At 36.2% G+C, this 27,001-nt stretch overlaps 1 protein-coding gene across 1 annotated transcript; it reads right to left on the reverse strand.

Moving 5' to 3' along the window:
- Window positions 1-843: 843 nt before the first annotated feature.
- Window positions 844-27,001, reverse strand: rell1 (RELT like 1). The gene is made up of 7 exons (XM_067401863.1): window positions 26,657-27,001; window positions 16,545-16,736; window positions 12,555-12,629; window positions 10,491-10,542; window positions 3,885-4,130; window positions 3,051-3,180; window positions 844-2,251 (listed from the first exon to the last, which is right to left on the reverse strand). Exons 1-7 carry the CDS (start codon window positions 26,691-26,693, stop codon window positions 2,228-2,230), a joined length of 756 nt encoding a protein of 251 aa, XP_067257964.1. The 5' UTR covers window positions 26,694-27,001; the 3' UTR covers window positions 844-2,227.

Here is a 27,001-nt window from a genome sequence, read left to right on the forward strand (position 1 = left end):
ATATTAGTGTATAGTGTATATAAATTATAGCCAGTATAGAAAACCAAAATTATTCAAAGTATTAGAAGTTAAATACACCATTTGTACAATAACTAAAAACCTGTATTCAGTTTCCTTTCAAGCCAAACACAAATGATCAACACCAAAGGTCCTGCTGTTTGTACATACAGCACAGACAACATAAAAGTACCAGAATAAATCTGCTGCTGAGTGTACACGTCTCTTTAAAGTCTGTGTGGGCTTGAGTTAATGATTCACGAATCCCAAAACATATCCAGACTAATAATACTCTACAGCAGGTTAACCATTTATATGCTCCAAACTCATACGGTTACTGCATATTCTTGTTTCTTAATGATTCAGTTCTTAGAAATACCCTGATGCATAAAGTACAAAAATAGTCCTTGACTCACAAAAACAATGCAGATATTTTCAAGGTCACATACTTTCCAATAGGTCATGGGTAAGTAGGCAACAGTCACGGAGAGATGGGAAAGAAAAGCCTTCAGCGTCTGAGTTTTGGAAGAGCTACAGACCTGAAGGTCATTAGTGCTGCACCAGTCACCTATTAACAGACTCGTGCTGATCCTAAAACCTACTACAGATCCAAGGACTTCTCAGGTCTCACTATAGATGAAGGCTTTGGGAGTTTGTTGTGCTGAGAAAGTTAGAAGGACATAAAGAAGTTAAAGTTTCCAAGAATCCTCAAAGCCATTACCTTTGAGGTACACTAACAAGTGTAGCAAAAGTACAATCTGTGTGGGAAACTGTGTTCGGTCTTGTGCTCAGTGTGGAGATGACGTGGTTTTCAGGTAAAGCAGCAGCAAAACAACCAGTCCAATGTGTGTTTAATCTTTTTAATGTATAAATTCTGGGTACAAAACTTTCATTAAAATATAACAGCACATTCTCGCTCGTTTTCATTGAACAACTCCGAATGATTCTTCAAATGTTTATGCATTTTCTAAATTTCTTGTCGGTTTAAGACTTAAAGTGACCATTTCTGTCCACGTTAAGATTTACCGTTAATAAAATTTCTGTCTGAATACCTTCAACTAAAATTTGATCAGGAAGGCTATGGGCATATTATTATCATAGGTACATAAGGCAAAACATAAACATTGGCACAATATCAAAATAATGAAAATATTAACAAGGCAAAATACATAAAAAAAAATTCTATATATTTTTTTGGAAATTAGTTTTGGTTAAAATGCTCAGAACTATTAAAAGTCCTTTATTTTGTCCTTTTTGCCTATGGATGGCACTAAAGCAAGGACACTTCTCTCTTTTTTTGAGGTACCACACAGTTTTTTTTTTTTTAACAATAACAATAATGTTAAGTATAGTGAAGGATGCAGTCTTTATCTATTGTATACGCCTGACATTATATAAATTTCGGAGCTATAGACTTGAGAGAGCATCTGAATGACGTGGACACATGCAAGCTATACCGAATCATGTAACTAAGAATGTTTAACATTTCTAAACCGCTGAGTGTTCGGCAGACTAGTGAAATGATCGCAGTGCTCTAAACCCAGACATCACCAAGCAAACTTCCAGTTAAGGTGCACTAGGTTGATGAATCTAATAAACATGCAATTTCATTGATTAACAGAAAAAAATGGTTTTCAAAACAATTTAAGAAAAAAAAAGGTGAAAAGGTGTATGTAGTGAGGAGATGGAAGCCCAGTCCATTTAAGACGATGACAGGTTAAGAACAAAGTTTGGTCTGGATTGTAACCAGCGAGACATTTCATGGCTCTGTTTTTCCGTGTTTATCACAGCTTGCAATTAAAAGAAAAAAAAAAACATTTTGAACAAAACTTCCCACTTCCTGAAAGTAGCCCAGAGAGGCACATAGAGAAGATCTTTCACTCCGGCGCCAGGTTGGATTAACCATTGACACGTTCATAGCCATTAACGAGCACAAATTATGCCGTCCACCACTGATAATGACGTAAGGATGTTTGAGAAAGGTGGGTTGGCATGGTGACAGGTTAATGTATATAAAACAGCGTCTGCTGTCCTTCCACGATTGACGTGTCACATGACGGACAGGAGAGTTTGCATCCGTCATCCTCTTTTCCTCCTCCATTATCACAACCTTCATCATCATCATCAGTTTGAGGCGTTTTCCCTCTCTAAATTCCTCTTTCGAAGTGTGAATTCCGGATTAAAATCTTTTTAAAATGTCACCTGAGATGCAGCTGGAACCAAACAGATGTCACTTTGCAGTGTCTCCTTTCTCCTGAAGACAAACACCACACAAAACAAGGATAAAAATATCACTTGACAAACTATGGAGAGTTTGTTTAATGTGTATTAAGTGAAATTTCTGCAGAATTTCTTAGGCAAAAAGGTCCATTGTCAATAATGTAGTGATGTATGAATCATTTTTTCTGTTCGTAAATGCGGCAGATATGCATGACCGCTGCAATATCTGAGAGGGGAAATCTTTCACCCTCATGCAAAACTCCAGACCGTGTGGATTCCTATTGAAGTAACAGGATTTTGCCCAAGAAAATTTGCAGAACACCACAATGTGAATGCAACTTTGGGCCGTATGTCCATCAAAATGTTTTTAGCCAGCTGCGGGCACTTGAGAAGCTTTGGAGCTACAGTGTTTAGCTACTTACCTTGTAGGCGGCAGTAAACTAAACATTCCTCCAAGGATTATTTTTCATATAAATATTATAGTAGTGTAGGGATGTGGCAAAGACAGCAGCAATATTAACTTTTGCTCCATTTTTGTTTAGTCATTGTGCAAGTAGGATGTGGTGGTTGGTCAGAGTGGTATTTGTCCTGCCCCTCCTCTACTGGTATTGGATGACTGGGTAAAACGTGACTGTGACAAGTGGTGCGTTTTATGTAGCTCGTCACGCTGATGCCATTGTTAAATAAATAGTGCTCTCTTTGGAGACAATTGAGAAAAAAAAATATACATATATCCTGGCATTAGGAAAAAGCTTTTTGGTGGACACACGGCCTTAGGAACGGCAGACCATCCTGAGGAAAAGTATGTTTTCTTCTCCACTAAAGCCTCTCACCTGTGACTGTGGTGGTGTGCTGCGTTCAGGGGGGTCAGCGGAAGCAGGTGAAGCAGGAACACTACCATTGGGCTCAGTGATCAGCAATGTCCGTCTAGCCGATTTGGGGTCACACTTTGTCACCCGGAATCTAGAGAAAGGAGGATGTAATGAGAGGAGACTCCGCACATTTGGGACAAATGCAGTTAGACAGGGCCAGTCCAGTTCTTTCCCACCAGGCTCAGTAAAACATTTCAATATGGACCTGCTTTTTGCACAGTGATAATGTAGATGTATAGACCAACATTGATTTAGTCTGCTCCTTTTGTAAAACAAAAATTATAGAACAGACAGTGTAACTGACAGATATTCAACAAATACACATTAAATATCTAGTTTAGTCATGAAACTCCAGATGGACCAGGCTAAATGTAAAGGCATTATATGCAATCTGTTAGCAATCACATCATTTACTGCATGGCACAAGCAAATTGGCCTCTGTTGATTCTGCAGCATTTAAATAGTCTGGTTCAGTGTTTGCTGTAAGCTGGTCCTTCACCTCCCCCAGCTCCACCTGCCTAGATCTACAATGGGATTTATGCAGGGCCGTCCCCTAATAGTCAACTAACAGTGTAGCAGATCAAGTCTGCCAAGACCAAATACATCAACATTGTCATATCGATTAACATGCTTAAACTATTTATTTGTCATGACTGAAATATTCACAATAAATATCTACTTAAAATATACATACATCATAAGAAGACCTGTTATTTATTAGAGGCATGAGTCTGTTTTAGTGACTTTAGTATGTAATTCTGCATATATAACCATGTTTCTGTATGTAAAACACACCTGCCCACAGACAGCACAGTGACCTCTCCTATGTGACTACGTCTGTCAAATTTCTTGCTGGAGGAGCGCCTCATCAGAGGCCATTTTTTCTGGTTGCAGCGGTTGCAGATATTCTTTTGTCCTCCAACTCCTCCAATGGTGTGCAGGTGGTTGCAGGTGTGTTTGGCTGTGCTGGGCGGCAACACTGGTAGTGCAGGGCTCTCTGGGCTGGTAGGTGTGTTTGGAGAGGTTGGCGTCACAGGGCCACTGTAGAAAATTGAACAGAAAAACATCAGCTTAACTGCATGAAATACACAAGATGACCTAGTTACATTTGCCAAAATTTGGTATGTACACCAGAAAACACTGCGCTGTGGCCCACAATGTGCTTTACTTGAACTTTTTCAAGCATACTAATATTTGAAATGTGTATCATATCTTAAATGCACACTTTCACACAGTATTTAAACAAAATAACGGTATTTATGCTATTGTTTGGACGCACAGTTTAGGTTTGAACAAAGAGTTATTATCTTAGTCCTTGTGTCGTGAGTCATAAGTATTAATATTATTAAATATTTTATAGCATCTGTTTAAAATGTCAGTAAAAGCAGCATCACAATGGGTAAGTTTGATTCATTATTTATAAATTTTAAAATTAAACATTTCTATGATGGCAAATCTGGATTTTCATTGAATTTTTGATCGTTCAGAAATCATTCTTAATATGCTTTCATTTTATGAATAGAACATTCAAAAGAAAATAATTTATTTGAAATAGAAATCTTTCTTTAACTAAAAATCTTTTGCAACAATGTAAAAATCTTTACTTTATTTTGGTGGGTTTAAGGCTTCCTTGCTGAATAAAAGTATTAAATTCTTAAAAAAAAAAAAAAAGCTATTGTAGTTGAGACTTCAGTGAACATTGTTAAGTGATTATGCTAATGAATGTGTTTTTCAAATCAATTCTTTCAAATTATATATATATATATATATATATATATATATATATATATATATATATATATATATATATATATATATATCACAATGTTTGTATGTTACTACAATACGTAAGATATAATATTTAAGCTATCTATATACAAAATATATATTTGCTGAGCTCTACCACTTAACAAAGCAGAAAAGAAGAATGCATTTAACACTGAAAAGAAGCTTCACCTTTCACAGGTATTAAATTTTAGCTGAAATGCAGCAGAACTGGAGCAGATACTTTAGACAGGCTGACTCTCTCCCCTGCTGCTTTATCTGTCTTTTCCTCTCTCCTTCTGCCTCTATTTATTTTGTCCTTCCACTCTGCCAGCTAAAAAAAACCCCACTACATTTCCCTCGTTTTCTCTTATCTGTCTTCATTACACTGCGGGATGTTGTTCTGCTCTGTGCGCATATGTGCGCGTACCTCGCTCGAGAGGCAGAGGAAGAGCAGGACAGAGATACTTCAATTGCCACCTGCAAGAGGGGCTATGAGGAACAAAGGAGGAAGAGATACACATGCAAACACACACACTACACCAGAACTATTTTCAGTGTGTTTGGCAATGGAGAGCCACAACTAAACAGTGCGAGATCAGTTTGTCCATTTATAAACAGTGCAGTTATTAGGGGCTCAAGGTTCTAATGAATGCCATGGTCCTGTTAGCCCCTGCTGGTAAATGTCGTAACTACACCATCTAGCTGCCAGTGCTGGGGAGTAGTTGCAAGTAATAGCTTTACTTTAAAAGTCGTGTCAATACTGTAAAGTTACTGAAAAAATTAAGTTGTGTAGCGTTTTCATTAGCAAGTGATTTTCTCCAATCAAGTAGCCTGTAGTGAAATGAAATGCTACATCACTATATTAGGATGCCTGACCGGCAAATGTTACTCTTAAGTCTGTTCTTTTCAATGTATGCATACAATGGTAAGTAGAACAATCCAAATCAGTTCGAGATCTCAGCCCGTTTACTCAAGCACTGAAACGCTTGGTGCGGTAAAACAGTACAGAGATATATTTATAAGGCAGAGACGAAAAAGAGCGCTGGTCTGAATAAAGTTGAATATTTACCTACAACCCACAGAAGACAATCCTGGAATATACAGCTTGTAAACAGAACTGTACCGCAGGTAAAGACGTTGCAAGAATACATCATGTTTTTGGACATGTACCTTGAACTTAATGCTATTAAACTGAATAAACAAAGCAAACAGTTTGCTGAAATATCCACAACATTAAAAGGCACAATATGTAAGATGTTTGGTTAAAAATATCCAAAAAACACTAGAAAAATTATATATTTTGTTGACTTTTGTACTGAAATTATTCCAAATGTTTCCAACAACGTTTAATTCCAGAGAAATCCACAATTTAACCCTTAAATGCATACCTCGGGTCTTTAGTGACCCGGGACATCATTCACTACCCTCCTCCTCATTCATTTTTTAAAGTTACACATCAACCTTCTTAGTATTCCTCAATCAATTCATTATAAAGTGTATGACAAGAAAAAAATCAAAATTATAAAAGAATGCCTATTTTTGTATTCATTTTTTGTAAAAATTGTATAGGGTCGCTAACGACCCGAGGTGTGTATGAGTGTACATATATTTTTTCTTCACAATAATAATTGAACCTTAGATGAAAGAATAAGTGCAATCCACTTTTATTCCACAAGGTGGCAATGTCTGATACACAATGCTGAAGGGACTACTCATTTAGACAGAAAACGAAATAATAAAAACATTAAAAAAGTAAATAAAAGCAATTTACTGCAGAGCAAGTACTGAACGCAATCAAATATGATTGTAACTGTCACTGGATGGATCTGGTGAAGCTGTTAGTGATCGAAATATTGATTTTGAAGATGTTGAAAATTATATAGTTTTGAGAATATGTTTGAGATCGCGATTGGGCTCATATTCGTGACCTCAAACATACAACTAGCCCACAATTTGTTGAATTTGCTGGGAAATGAGCTCTGACGAGGACAGTGATGATGGCATAAAACATCTGCTCAAACTGAGCCCTTTCAAGCTCCAAAAGGTAACAAAATATGCTTTATTTTATTCTTCTGTAATTGTTACTTTAATATCAGAGGAGTTTTATATTATCGCGACAGGTAGAGATCCATCCGTGTTAGATATAGATCCGGGTCGATAAAGACCCGAATATGTAAGAATGATTGGCGAAACAGTCATGCATTTAAGGGTTAAACCATGTAACGTCCCACGTCATTGACGTCATATCCATGTCATACCCTCAATTTCCGATTTTACTTGCATAGAAATACCACAGAAGCTTTTATATAATTGCGCCTCGTTCTGCTACCAAGGCTCTCGGCCCCGCCCTGCTTCCTACCACTGTAACGTTAATAAAACTTTAAGGGTACGTTTACACGAAAACTATATGCTTAAAATGGAGAAGTTTTTCCTTTGAGTTTTCTGCGTACAGATGACACCACTGTCAAAACGATCCCCATTTACACAAAAACGACTAAAAACGCTGTATTCTGCTGCCTGGCCATTAGATGGCGATGAAACACCATAGACTGAACATCTAATACGCATGCGCATGACGTCATCGTTTCCACAGATTCTCGTTTTTATTGTTTACATGGAGACCGTTTTCAAAAACTTGCACTTTGAAACCCATTTTCAAAAGCTTGTATTTTCAGGCCCCCAAAATGCTGTTGTCGAGTAAATGAACAGCCACAATTAAAAGTTTTACGTTTTTAGTTGAAAACGGTGTCATGTACACGGCCCCCAATACATTAGCTCATCCCCCTTAACCCGCAAGACATTTTGCTGCTGAGAACAAACTGTTGTTTCAATAAAATTTTATCAAAGGCACTAAACTATTATACAAAGCTTATTAATACACATTTGAGTGATTCCGAGAATGTAAAGTTGATGAAAAATGGAGGGGAAAGTGCCCATTCCTCTCTCTTGAAAAAGCTTCCAGATCACTGAAGGGTAGCTTGTCTTGAACTACTCTAAATTGGGCAGCTTGTAGCTTGCAAAGCTAGTTTTAAAATAGCTTCCAACACTGTAAGCGGAAATCATCTTTCCCCACTGATGACTATTTATAAATAGCTGTATATTCTGACAAAACACATTGTGCAAGTAAAATAAATTGGCAAACTCCACCCCTCTGCACATAAACCACACCCTGATGCCCTGTGCTCTCATCAGTAGGTCTGGAAAATGAACAGCACAACATCTCAGCAGAACAACCAATCACACTTCATTCTGAGCACCACTCATTATTTTTCCTTTTACAGTACTTGGCTTTACACCTTTCACCTTCCCTATCCTCTGCTCCTCTTTATATAGATTTTAATAATATAATTCTTGACTGGAGGAGGCAAATTCACAAATTCACACTGCTTATACGGCGTGTGAGACTCAAGCAGCGTGACCTCATTGTTCAACCCAAATCTGGTATTCACATGAATGCTCAGACCAACTTAAAAAATTAAAAATTACACCACACACACACACAACATTAGAGGAGGAAATTTGGGATTTCCCAAAAATGAGAATTCTGTCATCATTTAATCACATTCCTGTTCAAACTAACACCCATACCCTGTCCTTATCCCAAGCCCATATGACTTTCTTTGTTCCATGGAAAACAAAAGCAGACATTTTGAAGAATATTTTATACTCAAATTATATTTTTTTTTAAATCTGTGAAAACAAGTGTAACATTTTTAATGAATTGGTTAAACCTATCGAAATGATTAATTCCAGTTCTCTCACTGAAGATTATCAGTGAAAAAGGACTATCATATAAAATTAGAAGTCTTAAAGTACACATTTACAGTAGGACCACTTTTAAAATACTTTCATCCTTTCAAAACTGTTGAAGCTTGAAAGCAACCAGCACATTTATTTCATTTTTTGTTCCACTGCATAAATAAAAGCACACAGGTTTGGAATGACATGAGAGTGAGTATATGATGACAGAACATTCATTTTTTATGAGTGAACGATCCCTTTAATCTAGGGACTGATGTGCAAGAATGCGAATTACATAATGAAAAAAAATAGAGTTTAAATATAACATTTCAGGATGAATAAACATTCACTCATGTATCTTGAAATGTATTATAGCTGAAGTAAGAAAGAAAAAGTTAAATGTCACAATTTTTATCTTTAATCTCATCCTGTGATAAGATTAAAGATGATCTTGATGACAGTAGTCATAGTACCAAGTAAATGAACTGTCACCATCTATAAACTGATGTCATGATGCTGGTAAAACAGAGCATGATAAAACGGATTTCTTTTACACATGTATCAGGGTGGAGACCATTGCTCCACCCAGACCCCTATTCCATGACTCCTCTGTATGTGAGGTTTTGAAAGTCTTCCTGGAACTTATTCAGGCTTGCAGCACTGTTGGCGATTGATTGATTTTTTTTTTTTTTTTTTTTGCTTCGTGGTGATTTTCCCCACAACGTGTCATATGAGACAGACAGAACCACCTCAATCCCTCAATGCAGATCTGTCCTGTTGTGCTGCTGCTGTTATTTGAGAAGTGACAGCACCATCTTTTGGAGGGATGAGGTACTGCTTTACAAAAGATGTAGTTCACTTGATCACATTCACTAGCAAAACATTCATGCTTGTTTTACAAGTATGCTACTGTGCTTTTAAAAGTTTGTTTATTTATATAAAACGAGGTAAAAAAACAAAAAAAATAGTGAAAAGACTTGAAAATACTTTGAACACACATTGAATTAAATTACCAGCATAAAAAAAAACTGAATGATAAAATTAAATAATTTAAATGTATTTTATTTGTTCTTCTTTATACTTGATTTTAATGTCATTTTTAGGTTTAAATCAGGATTATTAGTTAACTAAAACTATTGAAAACATCTGTTAAATGAAATACATTTGAAATAAATAAAATATAAATATTAGTTGAAAAAAACTTAACTAAACAAAAATTAGAAATAAATAAAAGGAAATAAAAAAATCAAAAAAACTAATAAAATGACTAAATTAAATTATGAAATTACTAAAAAGAACTATTATAAATTAAACTATATTAACATTAAATATAAAAACATACAAATAAAAGCAAATTCAAAATAAAACTTTAGTAAAAAAGTTTAAATTCACTTTTTAATTATTGACATCACTGTCGTGTGTGTGTGTGTGTGTGTGTGTGTGTGCGCGTGTGTGTGTGTGTACACTTGTTTAACTTTATTTGTGCGGGCCAAATTGTCCTTACTTACATAGTTAAATATTATGACAAGTGACTAGAGAGAACATTTTACTGGTCCTCACTAGTTAAAAGGGCTTATAATTATTTATTTATTTTTTTTAAATCTAGTCTTTTGCACATTTCTGTGATGTTTAGGGGTTGGGTTAGGCGATATCCTTTATACCATTATATCAATGGAAGTCTATGCAATGTCCTCAGTAATATAGTGAAACAGCATGTGTGCGTGCGGCAATGTGTATGCATCCATGTATTTTTTTGTTATTAAATTCAAAACATAATACTGTGCAAATTAAAAATGCCGATGTACATAAGAAAAAACAAAACAACTAAGGCCTAGTTCATGATTACAGAAGACAAAAATAGCAAGTATATGAAAGACATAAAGGAGGACTTACCCCTCTGAGTCTATACTCTCCTGAACCATGGCTTTGAGTGCATCAGAGTTGGCTAGTGAAAGAGAATAAGAGAGTTTATTAAATGACTTCCTAAATTAGCACATGTAAGAGTCTGCAGCCTCAGATGCAGAACCATTTGCTTGACTGGAGTCTTTTGACTAATGAAAACGGCTGACTGCCTTCAGATGCAACTGCAGCACATAATCTTAGTGGACACAGGGTAGCTTCATGCCATCAAAACACACATTACAAATAGTGTAAACCACATTTTACAGCTGACTCACATCATTGAACTTACAGTTATTGTTAGATAACAGCACAATTAGGGTTAACCCCATATCAGTACAAGCATCAACAACATGGAGATGCCATCTTCAAAATGTTAAAATTTTCATAGGGTGGCACCTGAATTGTGCAACCACTGGCAATGAAAGTGCCTTGCATTTTACAAAACTCTCAGTTCCTTCCATTTACAGAAGAGCCACTTATCATTTTAAGAAGATAAATGTATTGTGTTCTTCCACTAGATGTTTCTGAAAGGTTAATGTGCTGCTAGTCATGCATTCTTACCAAACTGTAGAGAAGGTGAAATATGAAAGAAACAAGATACAAGCAGCAGTAATACCACTTCCTCTCCACATGTCACGCTCAGGGGAAAGAAACATTTTGAAATGCTGGTGATTAGAGTTACCATGGAATGACTAATGTTTTTTCTAAACAGGTCTAAATAGACCAAGCCAACTAAAACTACAGTTCTGCTATTTTTGTTTCTCAGATCACGGTTTCCATTTCATGTACAACTGAAATTTCCTTGTATCCTTCAAAGGGTTTTGGCCTTTATGCAATCAAGGGCCCTGTTTACACCTGGTATCAAGACGTGTTTTGGTTGATCGGATCAGAAGTAGACAAGGGAAACATTCCCATTTACTCCTGGTGTTTTAATCATTGTCTTTTGTCCACTTTCAACCACTTCTGCCCTGATTTCTTCGAGGGGAGGGTGTATGGGTGGGTTTTTCAGATCTTTCGATCTAATGGACAAAATAAGCTCAGGCAATTTAAAAATGAACGCACTGAAGTCGACGAGCATCAGCTTTTGTTTCTGCTCTGATAGCCACAAGACCACAACGAACGCAGTTAGTGCGTGTTAGAAATCAGAGAACATTGTGTTTGGTACGTTTTTCATCTTCAAACCAAACTTGGGTCTTCAGCCGACAAGGTTTAAAATCCATCTGGCTAGCATGCTTCCCATAATGTTTACTCGTGTCGGAGGGTAGTGGTTTTTCGAACACATCCGACCACATGAGAGTCTACACTACAAAAGCAATCTGGTTGAATGTGTTTTTGACTAACTCTAAGTGATTGAAAGTGGACAAGCTCAAAATGTTTTAAACCACATTTACATATTTTATTTGGCCTCATCCACTTGTGATCCGATTGACCAAAACTCACGACTGGTTTACAAAGCCTGAAACATGAACATGTGTTTCTTAACATGCTTGATCAGCACTGTATTAATTTAAACCCATAATACAGCTGGCAAATGACCATGGTATAAGCAGGATAATGCACTTTGCCTCCATATTGTGCATTAAAATTGTTTAATGCACAGCTAGCAATGCATTATCCCTTATTTCTTATTCATCACTGTTTTTTTTTTTTCATTTTCCAAAATGTTAAAGTATTCTATTTATTACTAAGTAGATTGTGCAGTCAGTTGAATCAGCTGAAGGTATTTGAATCAGCCTGGAGACACACTCAATGCAGCTGATATGAGAACATGTTGTCTGGTGTGACCTCATGTTGAATCACTGCTCTGAAGTCAGCTGAGGATCGTTTATGCTCCGTCACAATCAATGCTACATCACAATCGATGTGACTGACTGGATACCATGCCTCATATTTTCCTCAGCGCATACAAACCTACAAAAGACATGTTATTTGTTCTGACAGACCTTGCGTCCTGGTCTAATCTTTACCAGGGTTTGTCAATCTGGTCATGTGACCATTATTAGAAAGTATTGTGATATCTAAACTCATCTTTATCCCCACATTCATTCACCTTACCTTCATTTTTCATGATGTAGTGAACGATTTGGCCCACCGTGTCAGCGTTGGAATCACTGAAGGTGTCATTCAGATCTGGCAGAGAGAGAGAGAGATGGGTTGTGTTAAAAAAAAAAAAAAAAAAAAGATGAATAACACTTTATTCTATTGAATATTAGTCAACTTGCCTTTGTTAGAAAAAAATAATATAGTGATAAAGTAAAAGTGATGTGCATTTTTGAAAGACAAAAACAAACAAAAAAAACACCCAGCTGGTTTATTGTTATGCAGAGCCAAAACAAAAAAAAATGAAACTACTGAAGCTACACAAAACATCCAGAGAAAGTGTGCTGGTTTAACAGCCTTTATCTCAAACTGTCATCACAAACCAACTGTTATTAGCGTTTGTTATTTCATGACACTCAATATGCAGGTGGTATGAAATTATTTTTGCTGACACAGTATTACTAAAAAGGACTTGCTTATGAAAGCAGAAAACACTAACATTTACAATACTAACAATAAATATGGTCTGTTGACTCGTGAAAGGTTTCATAAAGGAATCTGGAGATGGAAGGGTATTTCTGCAAAACTACTGCTCAGAGGGGGCCGCTTACAGAAAACACACCACCCATGTCCTTCCTGAAGTCATGGACCCCTGTTCGAAAAGATCAGACTTCCTGTGTTGGATTTGCGCTCACAGCTGGGGATCAGACGGAGAAATATGTAGTTCTGGAGTCATATAAAGTTTACGACTACTAATCTGCTTTCTGCTTTTGTTAGTTTTTGCATGTGTTAATCTACAGCTAAATAATTTCCATACAAAAATGGCAAAATACGTATAAGGGACAGTCTAACTTTAAGAACAACAAAAAAGCCAAAATTACACCCACAATGATCACCCCATTGCTGCATTTCAGTTTCTCTCCAAATCAGAGCCACAGTTATTGTAAATCCATCTACAAATTAAATCACTAGGCCTGAAGAGATCATGGGAGGCTCGTGGGAAAACAGTGAGTGGCTCTAATTACTGTCAATATCTTTAAACAAAGATATTCTGTAAAAACATTCAAGAGGAAATGTTCTGAAAGAAAAAAATGTAATTGATGTTTTAAAAAAAAAAAAAAAAAAACACATTCTAGACATAAAGCAGAGATGACTTATATTTTCAGCACTTGACTCAGTGTTGATATCATTAACCAAAACTAAAACGGTAACACTTTACAATAAGGTCTCAGTTAACATTTATTAGTAAATTAACTTACATAAACTAAAAATGAGCAATACATTTTTACAGCATTTAGTAATCTTTGTTAATATTAGTTAATAAAAGCATTCATGTTCATGTTAGTTCACAGTGCATGAACTAATGTTAAAGGGATAGTTCACCCTAAAATGAAAACCTTTTTTTTGTTAACACATTTTTGTTAATCTTGATTTTTCACAATTTGTGTGCTTTTTCTGGGTGAAACGGAGTGAACTGCAGTGCTAACAGAGTCACACAAACGAGCGTGACGCATAGCCGCGCACTAAAGACCAACGACCGAGGTCAGGATTTTTGTTAAATAACACATTAAATGTCATTTTGTATTCCCACAGAACATTTAAAGTATATGACACCTGTCACATGGGATTATTCTGTGGTACTTTTGGGTCTTTGTTAACAAGCTTGGTGCTGGTTGCTATTCACTGCCATTTTATGGACAAGCGCGAGTGGGACATTTTTTTTAACTTTTGTGGTCCATAAAAGAAAGAAAGGCATACACATTAAAACAACAGCAGGGTGAGTAAATGATGACTTAATTTTCATTTTAAGGTGAACTATCCCTTTACATACATTATTTAAAATCAAAAAATATATCTGTTAAAGGCTTTAACAGATATATTTTTTGATTTTAAATAATGTATTAGTAAATGTTGAGATTAACGTTAATTAAGATTAAATGCTGTAGATGTATTTTTAATTGTTAGTTCATGTTAACTAATGTAGTTAACTAATGTTAAAAGAAAACCTTATTGTAAAGTGTTTGTTTTTGTTAATTGGGAGAAAAAATAAAATGTCCGTAATTTAGTACTTCAGCTTGAACTTATTTTATTTCACTTAGCAACATTTCTATATTTCATTTTCATGCTTTACATTTTTTTAAGTTTAAGTATTTTAATATATATATATATATATATACACACACACACACTTCAACTTAAAAAAAAAAAAGCAAAATATCTAGTGCAGTATCACATGCAATGGGATATGGGTGGATCCAAAGATTTGAAGACAAACAAAGAGAGAGAAAGAGGGTTGTGTCAGGTTGAACAAGTCCACACACACTCTTAAATTTCCTAAAATTCAGACAATGCCACGTGAACATTCCTAGAAAAGCAGCAAACAATACATATAAAAATATATATAAAATTTGAAAAATAACATGGTTGATCCTTTAGCTTAAATGTTGATGATAAGTTGCCAAGAAAAGAATGTTGGCTAGTTTCCTGGAGCAAAAATGCCACGTAGACACCACCATAGCAGCAGTGTACATACACAAACACAGTTTTAAACAACGAACAGACAAAAACTGGTTACAAACAGTAAACAAAGGTGAACACAGAGAACAATACAATATAATTTCCATTACTGTGGCCAGCCCAGTTCTTAACTGCAAGGTTTGTCAAGTGCTCTTCAAATAGTTGTTAAAAACAAATCTTTGTTCTCTAGCATGTATGACGCGTCTTAGGCAGGACATAAGTTCTGACGTAGAACCCGGAAGTGCTGCACTGTGTTTACTACATCAACAGCATAGGAGACTGACATGAAACAGAAGAAATTGTTGAATAAAGTCATTATTTTTGTTTTTGCGCACAAAAAGTATTCTTGTCACTTCATAACATTAAGGATGAACCACTGTAGTCACATGGACTATTTTAACAATGTCTTTACTACCTTTCTGGGCCTTAAAGTACAATGACATTGCGGTCTATGTGTGGTTCAAATACCTCTCGGATTTCATCAAAAATATCTTAATTTGTTTTTCCGAAGACGAACTAAGGTCTTAAAGGTTTGGAACAACATGAGAGTGAGTAATTAATTTTTGGGTGAACTAACCCTTTAACCATAAAGCATAAAGCAAGTCATGACTGTTACGCACATTTTCTTAGAAAAATAAAACTAGTTTGTGCAGCACATTTTACAATACATATTGTTTCAAAGAAGCTTTATAAAATAAAGGCTAAATGACATCAGTAAGACAACTGTGGCCTGTGGCAAGTAAAAACTCCCTAAGATGAGGAAGAAACATGATAGAGTGGAGTATTAAGCATTGGCTATTCTCCAATTTAAAATTGACGGTACTAAAACTGATTACTGTGAATACTTACGATACCATCACAGACATGTCAAAATAATGAGAAGATGAATATTTTTTTACGAGACAAAATAAGATGAGAGCAAGCGTGTTAGAAGAGGCTTAACAGAAGGGGCTACATTTCAGGGAGTTTTTCTTTTCCATGACATTTCGTCACCTTTCTTCTTAAGTAAAGAATGTCTGAAAACAAGAAAACCTAATTTGATTTCAAGTGGGCTGAATATAAACCTCAGCTTAAATCCGCCATCCCACAAGCACTTGAAACACCAAAACACCATGGAATGAGGTCACGTATCCACTTTAAATGGTCCTTCAACTGATTGCTAAGAGGAAAGTAGTTTAAAAATATTTACTTCTTAAGTCTTTACTTTCATGTCAATCCACTGCTTATATACCATACAGCTTTCAAACCATTTCAATACACAAACCATCTGACTTCAGATGAGGAGCCGATTAATAGAAAAAATAAATAGCTGCTGCTCCAATGTTCATTTTAAGATCCCCGATTTCACAAACTCCTTCCTGCAATTTCACTGCCCATAACAAAAATCACAGGAACTGAATGATGAAGTGTCATTTGTTTTAGAGGAAGTTTGACCTCCTTCTGCCATTTCAAGAAACATGGTCAACTAAATTTCAACAAAACATTCACCTCCTTTTTCGGGATCTTTATCTTCTTCGTCTTCCTCTTTCTCCAACTCTTCATCTTCCTCTGACTCAGTTGTACAGCGGTAGCCCTTCCTCTTCAGGATGTGGCAGATGAGGACTCCCAGAAGCCCCAGCAGAAAGAAGAAAGGCACCAGAATAAAGGCAATATACTCTGGGTTACCATCACCCTTGCCAGCTGAAGAAAGGAGACAATCAATTTAATAAAAAAAAGTTCAGTAACACTTTACATAAACCCTTACTGTATATATAATATGCTTTTTTGCATCCTATAATGCATTGTATGATCTCATGAATAACTGTGACCACCAGTATATTATAATACTGATCTATTCATGATTGAACACACCTTTATAATGCATTAAAACATGACAAACAACCAATTTCAGAACCTGCAAATATTAACTTTGGTTACAATTATTTATTAAATGATATGATGCATTATAATGAAGATTGTAAATATCTTTATAATGAATTATACACATTATACAATGTTTTGTGCACATATTTGTTAACTTTTATATGGTTATGTGCCTCTTAAATTAACCAAATGAACTTTTAGCTGCTTTTACATTCTCTCTCTTCTCTGGAAAAATGGACCAAAAATAATGATGACTTATCTTGCACTCAGGGGTGTATACAATTTTTTTTGTCCAATAGCATGCTGGCAAGAATCAGAATGTCCCTCCCCCTTATAGCATCTAGGTGTTGTGGGAGTTGAAATCTGTCCACCCACTTTTTGCACAGCCTCGCTTCCAGAAGCATTTTTCACATCTTTATCAAAGAGTTATAAGCCATGAACCAAATCAAGCTGCTACGAGGTGAATCACAACATTACAAACTTCAGTTTAAAAAAAAAACTAAAAAGTATTTTTTAATTGAAAATGATATAAGATACAAGACTGTGTACTTAACAGCTTTAATGAGGGGGAAGAACTACACGCCAATAAAGCATTGCAAATGACAAATAAAAAAATGATAAAGAAATACAGAACTATTGATTTAAAGATTTTGATTATGTGTACAGAAACAATATATTTAAAAAACAATTGCAAAATATTCCTACATATACACAAACTGATTCATGCATCATTCACAGTGTGGGAGTGGTGGGCACTAAAGAGTTTTGATTGTCGATTAGTGAGGTTGAAACAATTTAGTTGATATGTTCACAGATTAAATCAAAACTTCATTCAGTTACTATATTCTGAAAATTTTGCCACAGTGGAGAGCTAACAGCAGAGTTAGCACAGCTTATTCAATAAGTGCTGAGAGCTAGTGTCTGCACAGACAGAAAAACACATTACACAGCTCAAAATGAGACAGGCCAAGTGTTTGGTCAGTCAGATACACAGAGAATGACAGAAAGGGCAAGAATGAGTGAAAGCAAAGGCTGCAGAGGGAAAGAATGACCTCGGAGAACAGCACAGAGGACAGACACTGGCATGGTACCCTGCAGTGAGTGACTCAGGGGACGCAGTAATCCCTGTAAATTTCCACTGTACAGTTACACTCACTTATTTCATCACTCTCTTCTACATCTTTCACTCGTAACCCTTTAGACATTAGCAGTAACATCATAGTACTCTGATTTATTCCATGACACTAAATCATTTCCATGTACAGACCAGGAATTTACATTTAACTCCAGGGGACTCAAAAAAAAAAAAAAAAAAAAAAACCCACAAAATTACCAAGCAACCATGTGCTAAAAACCATTCAGAAAACCTTTGCAACTATTCAGTATATAAACACTGACCAACACTCTAGCATCATATTCAAATTTGCTTTGAAAATTCCTGTCATTCTTTCCATTGCAAAGTAAAAAAAACCCCCATCATAACAGGTTTGAAACTGGCGGAAATGTAGATTTTATCACAAGTTTCAAGGGAAAAGTGTTTGTTCCTAGTATTTGTCAGTAGGTCTTGAGAGGAAAACCAGTAATTGACTTCAGCTGAAATGTCTTCATTCATCGCATACAAAATTCATTAACCTTCTCAAAACAACTCCCTCAGTTTCTGAACATTCATGTACAGGTTTTTTCTCTTTCCCTTCATAAATTCATAAAAGCAGAAAGCAAAATAATCAATACGCTCACCAGCACCTGTCTTTCACTCAACACTCTCTGTAAAATCGAACGCTACATAAAGATCGCTTTATTTAAACATGTCTTGAACACCAGTTATATAAACTGTATATTGGGCCTTCCTGCTCAGACTCTGTGAGTGAACTCTGACCCCGAACAAGCTATGTGCCAAGCACACATGCAGACAAAGAGCCAATTGTGATGTCTGTTACTGCATGTCTGCATATCACATGATGCTGGACTTGCTACATTTACAGAACGCAAAGGCCCACAATACAATGTCCTAAGGAAGGGATGTACACAAATAATCAACTTCTTGAGTTGTGCCTATGTCTGCTGATGAGAGGTGATGTGTTTTTAGGCAGAAGTCTATCAATATTTTGATTCTTATTCTGTTCTTATTACAGTTACCCTGCCCAATGGATTGCCTATGTTTAAAAGGTGCCATCGAATGTTTTTTTTTTTTTTTTTACAAGATGTAATATAAGTCTAAGGTGTCCCCTGAATTTGTCATAAGTTTCAGCTCAAAATACCCCATAGATTTTTTTTAATTAATTTTTTTAACTGCCTATTTTTGGGCATAATTAGAAATGCGCCGATTCAGGTTGCGGTCCCTTTAAATCACACGCTCTCCGCCCCCGGAGCTCGCGCTTGCCTTAAACAGCATAAACAAAGTTTACACAGCTAATATAACCCTCAAAATGGATCTTTGCAAAGTGTTCGTCATGCATACTGCATGCATGTGTCGGATTATGTCAGTGTTGTATACTGTTATATAGTTTACATTTGATTCTGAATGAATTTGAGGCTGTGATCCGTGGCTAACGGCTAATGCTACACTGTTGGAGAGATTTATAAAGAATGAAGTTGTGTTTATGAATTATACAGACTGCAAGTGTTTAATAATGAAAATAGTGACGGCTCTTGTTTCCGTGAATACAGTAAGAAACGATGGTAACTTTAACCACATTTAACAGTACATTAGCAACATGCTAACAAAACATTTAGAAAGACAATTTACAAATATCACTAAAAATATCATATCATCATGGATCATGTCAGTTATTATTGCTCCATCTGCCATTTTTCACAGTTTTTCTTGCTTGCTTACCTAGTTTGATGATTCAGCTGTGCACATCCAGACGTTCTGCCCTTGTCTAATGCCTCAATCATAAGCTGGCATATGCATATATTGTGGGCGTACATATTAATGATCCTGACTGTTACGTTACAGTCGGTGTTATGTTGAGATTTCGCCTGGAGGTCTTTTAAACAAATGAGATTTATATAAGGAGGAGGAAACAATGGAGTTTGAGACTCACTGTATGTCATTTCCATGTACTGAACTCTTATTTAACTATGCCAAGATAAATTCAATTTTTAATTCTAGGGCACCTTTAAAGGCAGAAACACACCAAGCCGATGGTCGGCCGTCGGGCAGTTTTTGTTCGTCGGACGACTAAGTTTTCTCAGTGTGTTCCACACTGCCGGCTGAAGTTGGTCCTCATCAGCATTTTTCCGGCCGATTCGACATGTTGAATTCGACAACCGGATGTGGAGGGCAGTTGGACATGGTGGTGTTTTAGAGTTAAAAAATTATATAAATACTGATTGTTTCGTGTCTTAGGACATCAGTGTGTCATCACGAGCCGCAGGATTTAATTTGGATTTGTCTGTGCATGTTTTTTTTACTCTTATAGATGGTGTTGCCATTGACATGCATTATATGACTGACAGACCCCAACGGTTGGAGTTAAAAATCATCATTTGTGTTCTACTGAAGAAACAAAGTCACCTACATCTTGGATGCCCTGGAGGTAAGCAGATAAACATCAAATTTTCTTTTTTGGGTGAACTATCCCTTTAAAAAGTTACCATAGTAAAAGTAAAAACATTTAAAAGTACCATAGTAAAATCCTGTAATATTGAGTTAATATATATAAAAACACAAACCAACACATTCTCACCTGTGAAAGGTTATCCCGTTTCTTCGGAAATTTAAATCACGGCGATTTCACAACCAGAGGCTGGGCAATGTTGTGGCATCATTGATTCTTACTGTGAGTGACGAAGCGCTGACCGTTACAAGATGGCGGCCACGCTGACGTGTCTGGAGCAGTCGAATGTGGCATCTACATACTACATATCTATGATTAACAGGGCTGTTCACAGCAAGGACGATAACTATAACAAAAATTTTAATAACCATTCTAATTCTTTCAGAACAGAGGCATCCACACCACAACTATTACGATAATGACACAGAGGAACAATATTGTTGGAATCACTTTCAGAACTATTCCAGCTGATGAAAAATAAAAACATTGACAGCCAATCAGAATCCACCTGGCTTTAAAAAGCTTGAGCATTTAAAGCAGCAGAAGACATAATAGCAGCATATGCTTATAATAAACAGAAGGCTTTTGTGCATTGGTGTTGGTGCTAATGTAGTTGTCATGTCAAGCAATCGTTTTGAGCTTCTGTTTGCCATATTTAATTTGTACTGATTAATGTTTATGTGGGTAAAAGCCTGATCATCAAATAAAGAGATTGTGTCTCTTCAAAAGACTTGGATTAAACTGCTAAATTCATATTGATTTATTTTATGTCTTTATGAACTTTTTAAAAGTGTAAAATATTTGGTTGTGTGGACTTTTAAAGGGATAGTTCACCCAAAAATTAAAATGTTGTCATCACTTACCCTCAAGTTGTTCTAAACCTGTATGAGTTTCTTTCTTCTGTTGAACACAAAAGAAAATATTTTAAAGAATGTTGGTAATCAAACAGTTGATAATAGCCACTTACTTCCATAGCAGGAAAAAAAAAATACTATGGAAGTCAATGACTTCAGTCAACTATCCGGTTACCAAGATTTTCATTTTTGGGTGAACTATCCCTTTAATGGAGGGACCAAAATCTCTCAGGTTTGATTAAAAAAAAATATCTTCACTTATGTTTTGAAGATGAATGAAATTCTTAAGGCTTTGAAACTACATGAGGATGATTAAATGGTGAAACATTTTTTTCATTTTTGGGTGAACTATTCCTTTAACCTACATTTTTATTTTCAAGTAATTGATAACTTCCTTTTTTTACATTATATAGTATTCAACTACAAAATAAATAGAAATGCCCATCCCTATACTAAGGTCTAATAAGCCCACACACTAGTACGCAGATGATAATACAGTGAGTTTAGGTGCGTAGGAAGTGACCATTCATCTTACTGAACTGGCTTGACGCCAGAGCAGTTCTGAACAGAGAATGACTAGCAGGACGGGGATCTGACGTGACTCACATACGCATGAACAATAAACATCTCGAGCTACGCATTACAGTCACCACCCACTTCTGCAACCAGATTTTACAACCCAATGCAACAGAATCTCAGTCATCTAAGGTTCCAAAAAGTGCAGTCATAAAAATACACTTGATTCACTCAGGGGAACTGAATGACAGTGTTAACTAAATGGATGTTGTGCAGTTCAAATATGACTAAGTTGTGGGAAAGCATTCCAATTAAATCCTTTTTTCCCCATTTCATTCAGCTTGCTTAACTGAACACTAAAACAAGAAGATAAGACATGATGTCAAAGTTGTTTGCTCCAATCACAATCTCCTTTCAATATCTGTGCAAACAACAAAACGACATTCAGGCAGAATAGTTTAAATAGTTTCCAATTAGCCATCCAAACATGTGACTGCGGTTTATTTATGATGTAATAATCCAGGGTTGCGGTCCTTTTAGACAACAGCTGCCGCTTGTGACACTCCAGACAGAAATAGGTGTGATGGGAAATTTGATATGGTATCTATTGTATTATTGTCTTGCAGATCTTTCCTTATATAACAACCAGAAAAAAACTGCAGTGCATACCTTATTCCTGGCTCTTGTATTATGTGATTTAGATCAGCAAGGCAAGTTAGAACAATGTTGACAACTTATTTTAGGATACTATGTGTGTTAATACTGACACAGAGTTTTATCATCTGAAAGACCTCTTCAATATCTCAATTCTTTTCATCCGATAGAGGAAAAAAAAAAAAAAAAAAAAGGCTTTCACTTAAGTCTCCTGATTATTCTCCAGAAAAAAAAATTTAATATAAAAACCTCTCAATCTATTATTAATCTCATACTAGGCACTCTAGAGTTTAGAAAACATCTCATTGTCTCAGACATTTTTTCCAGAGTGTCTCTGTTTTTACATCATGTGCACTGCAAAATATACTGGACAAACAAAGTATAATTTGGGTTTTAGATGGGGTTTCTCTATATACAGTGGTGGTCAGAATTATTGGCACCCTTGGTAAAAATGATCAAAGAGGACTGTAAAAATAAATCTGCATTATTTATCCTTTTGATCTTTAATTCAGGAGGAAAATCACATTATGAAATAAATATTTTTCTCCAAAACACATTGGCCACAATTATTGGCACCCCTAGAAAAATATCTCTGAAGTATATTCCCATTCATATTTACATTTTTTCTTTAGCAATAGGTATAATAGGTATATCATGAACATGAAATTGTCCAGCCATGACTTCCTGTTCCATAGGATTATAAACATGAGGAAACAAAGGCCAAATTCCCGTTATCATTCATCACAATGAATAAAACCAGAGAATATAGTTCTGATGTGTAAGGAAATAGCTAAAGCATTGGCATTTCCACCATCAGGGCAATAATTAAGAAGTTCCAATCAACTAAATATCTGCCTTACAAATCTGCCTGGAAGAGGACATGTGTCTAAACAGTCCTAATGCGTGGTGAGGAGGAAAGTATGAGTGGACAAAGCCTCTACAAGGATCACAGCTTTTTTTACATTGATAAAAAGTGCCCCATGCCCACTGTTAAATATGCTGCTAGATCTTTAATGCTGTGAGCCTATTTTTCTGCTGGAGGTCCTGGACATCTTGTTCAGATACATGGTAACATGGATTATATCAAATACTAACAGATAAAAATCAAAACCTGACCGCTTCTACTAGAAATCCAATAATGGGCCGTGGTTGGATCTTCCATCAGGACAATGATCCAAAACCAACACAAAAATGTGTCACTGAGCACAAAATGAAGCTTCTGCCACGACCATCCCAGTCCCCTGACCTGAAAACTAAAGAAAATGAGTGGAGTGATCTGAAAAGAAGCACCACCAACATGGAGCTGGGAATCTGAAGGATCTGTAGAGATTCTGCATGAAGGAATGGTCTCTGATCTCTTGTCAGGTGTTCTCCAAACTCATCAGGCATTATAGAAGATGAATCAGAACTGTTATCTTGGCAAAAGGAGGTTGCAAAAAGTATTGAATAAAAGGGTGCCAATAATTGTGGCCAACGTGTTTTGGAGAAAAACATTTATTTCATAATGTGATTTCAACCCACTTTCAAGCCTTTTCCTTCAAAAGGTTAGATTTTTGCTAATTTTATGAATTAAAGATCAAAAGGATCAATGCAGATTTATTTTTACAGCCATCTTTGATCATATTTACCGAGGGTGCCAATAATTCTGACCACCACTGTAGAACAGTCAGGTTCTAGAAGTAAGAGAGTCATTCATTATCTCCACAGGAGGAATTGATTTTTAAGAATAACTTTTGAGACAGACCTTGAGCTAGAAGGTTGATGGCATATGCTTTTGTTAAAGCCATTCATTATTTCAACTGTTTTAACAGCAAATTCCTGGTGAAAGACTATATTACCCATGATTCTGCAAAACAAATCTACCAATCAGAGAATCAAAAAGAGCAAAGCGCACCAAAAGAACTCTTTAGCAGTGACTGCAAATGACGTGACAGTCAGTCTCCCTATGCTCTCAAACTACTTGTAACACAATCAACAGTTTCACATTTATCTGTCATTTTTAATTTGATTGTCATTTGCAATGCTTCATGGAATTCCCTTTCTTTCCTTTATTAAAGCCTTTAAGTACAGTCTTGTACCTTTGTCTTTTTGTCTGAATGTAAAATCAAAGTTAGTAATGTTGTGATTCAACTCGAAGCTGGTTGGTTAATTCCAGGTTTAATTTTTTTTTTAAAGACATTTTAATTTCTATGGAAATAAATAAATGAAATAATTCTTCCGGAAACAAGGTCACTAAAATAAGTTGTCGGGCAGTATTGCGCTGCATAAAAAAATTACATACTTCCAGACTATATAGTAGGCTATGCAAAAAACAGTATGCCAAGGAGTAGTATGTCCGAATACATAGTATTCGAAAAACAGTACGCAAAAAGTCCCTGGATGGCCTACTACTTCCACCGAGACTCTGAAGTGCGCATTCAATGGACACTTTACTATCCCATGGAAGAAGATTTATGAATGACTGAAGCAATGCAACTGACACACTGGGAGATCATGTGACAATAACAACACGGCGTATGTAGCATATCCGAATTTCATTCATACTACCTACACATATGAATGTAGCTCGAAATGGATTTGTAAAAATTTCATGTGATTTTTGGCCATTCAGACTTGCTAAATCTGATCGGATTTCAATTGGATATGCATAAAAATTGGATTTGGACTGACAGTCTGAGGGTACGTTTACACAACAACAATACGCTTAAAACTGAGAAGTTTTTCCTATGAGTTTTCCACGTACAGATGACACTATTGTCAAAACGATCTCCATTCATACATACATATTCGTGAAAATGACTAAAAACGCTGTATTCTGCTGGCAGGCCATTAGATGGCGATGAAACACAATATCGTCAATAACGTCATCGTTTGGCCATTTTTGTTGTTTACACAGAGACTTTGAGCTTTGAAACCAGTTTTCAAAAGTTTGCATTTTTAGGCCACCAAAACGCAGTTGTCGTGTAAATTAATGGCCAAAAGGCATTTAAGTTTTCTGTTTTTAGTTGAAAATGGTGCCATGTAAACGGCCCCTCAGTCGACTCAGGAAGAGAAATCTCTGTCGCTCCGCTCCGCTCACATATTCTATTCCAGTCCAGCTTTCAATATTGCACGGTGACACAAAACGTTTGACGTTTTGGCTTCTTTAATTGGAACTATTTTCATTAGCGAAGAAGACACACATATTAACTGCACAATACTGCTGTTTTAAAGCAGTATCAACACGGTTTCATTTATGTAACTTCATGCGTTTCATTTGTCAATTCCCATTCCTTTAAACCAATCTTTACGAGTTGAGAGTTAAATGAAACATAATTGAGATTTCAATCAAGACTCCTGAGATATGACAGAGCAACCTGAGCAGTGCTATTTCTAACTACATATAAATGTAGCTCGAAAAGGATTTGTAAAAATTTTAAGTGATTTTTGGCCGTTCAGACTAGCTAAATCTGATCGGATTTCAATCGGATATGCACAAAAATCGGATTTGATTTTGGACTGACAGTCTGAACCTAGTCTTTGAGTCGAATCTGTCGCTCTGCTCCACTCACATATTCTGTTCCAGTCAAGCTTTCAGTCTTGCTCGGGGGACACAAAAAGTTAGATGTTTTGGCTTCTTTAATTGGAACTAATTTTTATTAGCGAAGAAGAAATACTGCATAGAACTGCTGTTTAAAGCAATATCAACATTTTTTCGAATGTAACACTGCTTAATTACAACTCTATGCTCTTAATTCCCATTCCTTCAAACTAATTTTAGGAGTTGACAATTAAGATTTTAATTAAGTTTCCTGAGATATTAAAGACCACCCTGAGCAGTGCAATTTCTAACTAGTCACAAAGTAATGTTATGAGTTATATAACTGGAAAGACAGAATGGTGGTAATGTAGTACGACCATGAACTAAAAAATATGTATCGATCCTCGGACATGCTGCAGCATCAGCCCGTGCTGGGTCACAAGCATCCCAGGTCATCCGCCAAAAACTTTATAATAAGGAGGATGCACCTTGAGCAAAGGACCCCCAGCATTCACCCAAGTGCGCCACAAACATACTGATACAGGCGCATATGGATGCGTGACTCTTATTTGCCGGAGAAGGAATGAATCGATCTGCCCAGCACACATCTTGACGCGGGTGGGTACTTACGTGGCGTGGTAGTAGCGAGCGGTGAGGAATCTGCCATCGGCCCACCCGTGTGACCGACGTTTTGTCGTCCACAGATGAACTCGGACACGGACCGTAGCGTCCAGAGGCTCGTGAGCTTTGAGCTGTGCTTACATTCACGGCTGCTGGTGTTTCCTCATTCTTATCACTGCTATGAGGAACATCCCACTCTTAAAGTTGTAACCCCGTGACGTACAGCACTCAAAGCGATGACCCACACGGTGTTACTTGGATTCAAAAGTAGAGAAATCCCCAGGACAAAAAGCGTTTATGAAGATACTTGTATGTGCAAAATTGTCCTGTCTACGCATATGGTGTTAGTTTGCA

Source organism: Chanodichthys erythropterus, chromosome 11 (assembly GCF_024489055.1).
Source record: "Chanodichthys erythropterus isolate Z2021 chromosome 11, ASM2448905v1, whole genome shotgun sequence".
Taxonomy (NCBI): domain Eukaryota; kingdom Metazoa; phylum Chordata; class Actinopteri; order Cypriniformes; family Xenocyprididae; genus Chanodichthys; species Chanodichthys erythropterus.